The 1,891-nt window shown below is 40.9% G+C and overlaps 1 protein-coding gene across 1 annotated transcript; it reads right to left on the bottom strand.

The window, feature by feature from the left end:
* Position 1: 1 nt before the first annotated feature.
* On the bottom strand, positions 2 to 1,003 carry TM35_000511070 (uncharacterized protein; the record flags this gene model as incomplete). Its single annotated transcript, XM_029030602.1, has 1 exon — positions 2 to 1,003. A coding segment is annotated over one exon (1,002 nt), but the record flags the coding sequence as incomplete, so codon positions are not given.
* Between the last annotated feature and the right edge of the window lie 888 nt (positions 1,004 to 1,891).

Raw genomic sequence — 1,891 nt, 5'->3', positions numbered from 1 at the left:
TGATACTGCTGCTGCTGTCTGCATCACCCTTCTTGTTGTTTGTGAGTTCAGGAGGAAGTGTTGTTGTTGTGGTGGTGGTGGTAGTAGTGGTGTCAGTAACAGTATTAGCAGACTCGCCATTTGTCGCTTCACCTGCTGCAGGTTCTTCAACAGTAGCGTTACTCTCAGACTGATTATTATGCGTGTTTTCTGTGGCTGAATCACCGGGAGCAGAAGTGTCTTGCCCGTTAGTAGTTTGTGGCCCTGTTGTTTGTGTGTCCTGTGGGTTCTGTCGGTTAGTCGAAACGTGTTCAGGTTGGGATTCTTCTGAGCTCACTAGTGTTTGTGTGTCTTCTGAAGTAACATGGGGTTTACTAGAAGGTGATGGACTTAAATCAGTTTGACCTGATGACTGCTGTTCATTCCCTTTATCAGTTGAAAGATTTCCCTTTTGACCATCTTTTTCTCTCTTCTCTTCCGTCTGAGACAAACTATTATCATCAGGACGTTCTCCCTGATTAGCAAGTGGTGAACCAGTTCGCTCTGGAGAACTAGGCAAGTCGGAATTTTCTCCTCCGGATGAAGAAGAAGATGATGAAGTAGACGCCGTACCAATGTGGGTCTCTCTTGGCTGTTGTCGACCATCATGATCTTGGTGATCCCCCTGTGGTGGTTGCTGGAGACCGACATCACCCTTCGAACCTGCAAGCTGATCAGTATTGTGTTTACCTCTGTCTGAATCTTTTAACTGTGGATGAGCCTCTTTTTCTACCAGATCTTCAGCCTTACTATTCTTAACATCCCTCGTTTCAGCGCCGTCTTCCCGATCCACGTCGGAAGGTTCAGATCTAACCAAAGCACCACTAACACGAAGTGCTTCATTTGAATCAAGAGGCTGTGTTGGTAGACCAGTAGAAGGATCTAAAGTAGTAGCAAGTGCCTTTCCAGGATCTTCAGCCATGACATAGACGGAGGTAAAGCTTAGTAACAAAGCCAGAAAACACAATAAACGTCTCAGCATCATGGCAAGACTTACCTTTTCTTTTTAGGCAGCTGAACTGGTCAAGGAAATACATAACAAGGGGAAAAAAAGTCATCGTAGACAAATAGTTAAACAATGAAATACGGCGTAAAAGAACAAAATATGAGTCACACAAAATAAAAAAACAGCGATCATTACGAAGAATAAAGATTCCAATAAAGGGACACCACTAAAAGAACCACAAGCAAACTGGAAAAAAAAGAAATTAAATGGAAAAACATCGTCCCCCACTAAACAACAAAATCAAAAGAGAAATTCGGTTATGTTTAAATTCTTATGCAATAATGAGTACAAGTGTATTTGTTATTCTTTTTTGTTTCTGCAGAAAACATATCCCCACAACGGTGCAGGGCAAAACACACAACGAACCAGCGAACCACAAGCAAACCATAAGCAAATAAAAAGATATTAACCATTAGCCCAATTTATCCAGTAAACACTGAAATACACACCAACTATGGGTGTAAGTCTATATGTGTATGTATATGCAATTATAAATATAAATTCATCTGTTATTATTATTTCTTTTTCCCACTGCAAAAAACAGTTCATCATCATTATCACAGTGCAAGCCCAGGTGCACACACAGAGAGAGTCTCCAATAACACACATACAATGGAGTAGCAATAATAATAATTATAGGATAAACACAGAGAGCAAAAACACACAAAACACATTAATATTAAGAAACAAGAAGGATAATCCCAACAGGTGGAAGATTAGTTAGACTGTAGTGTGGATGTATGCAAAAAGAAAAGAAAACAAAGGATGACCTGAGTCACACCACCACACCACCATTACAATCAGCACACAAGAATACAGGCCAGTGTAACCACAATCAGTAGTGGTACACGCACCCACACAGAACTG

The sequence above is a fragment of the Trypanosoma theileri genome (genome assembly GCF_002087225.1).
Source record: "Trypanosoma theileri isolate Edinburgh chromosome Unknown TM35_Tth_51_V1, whole genome shotgun sequence".
NCBI classification, from domain to species: domain Eukaryota; phylum Euglenozoa; class Kinetoplastea; order Trypanosomatida; family Trypanosomatidae; genus Trypanosoma; species Trypanosoma theileri.
The sequence above is the reverse complement of the archived record's forward strand: the minus strand, read 5'-3'. Positions and strand labels throughout refer to the sequence as shown.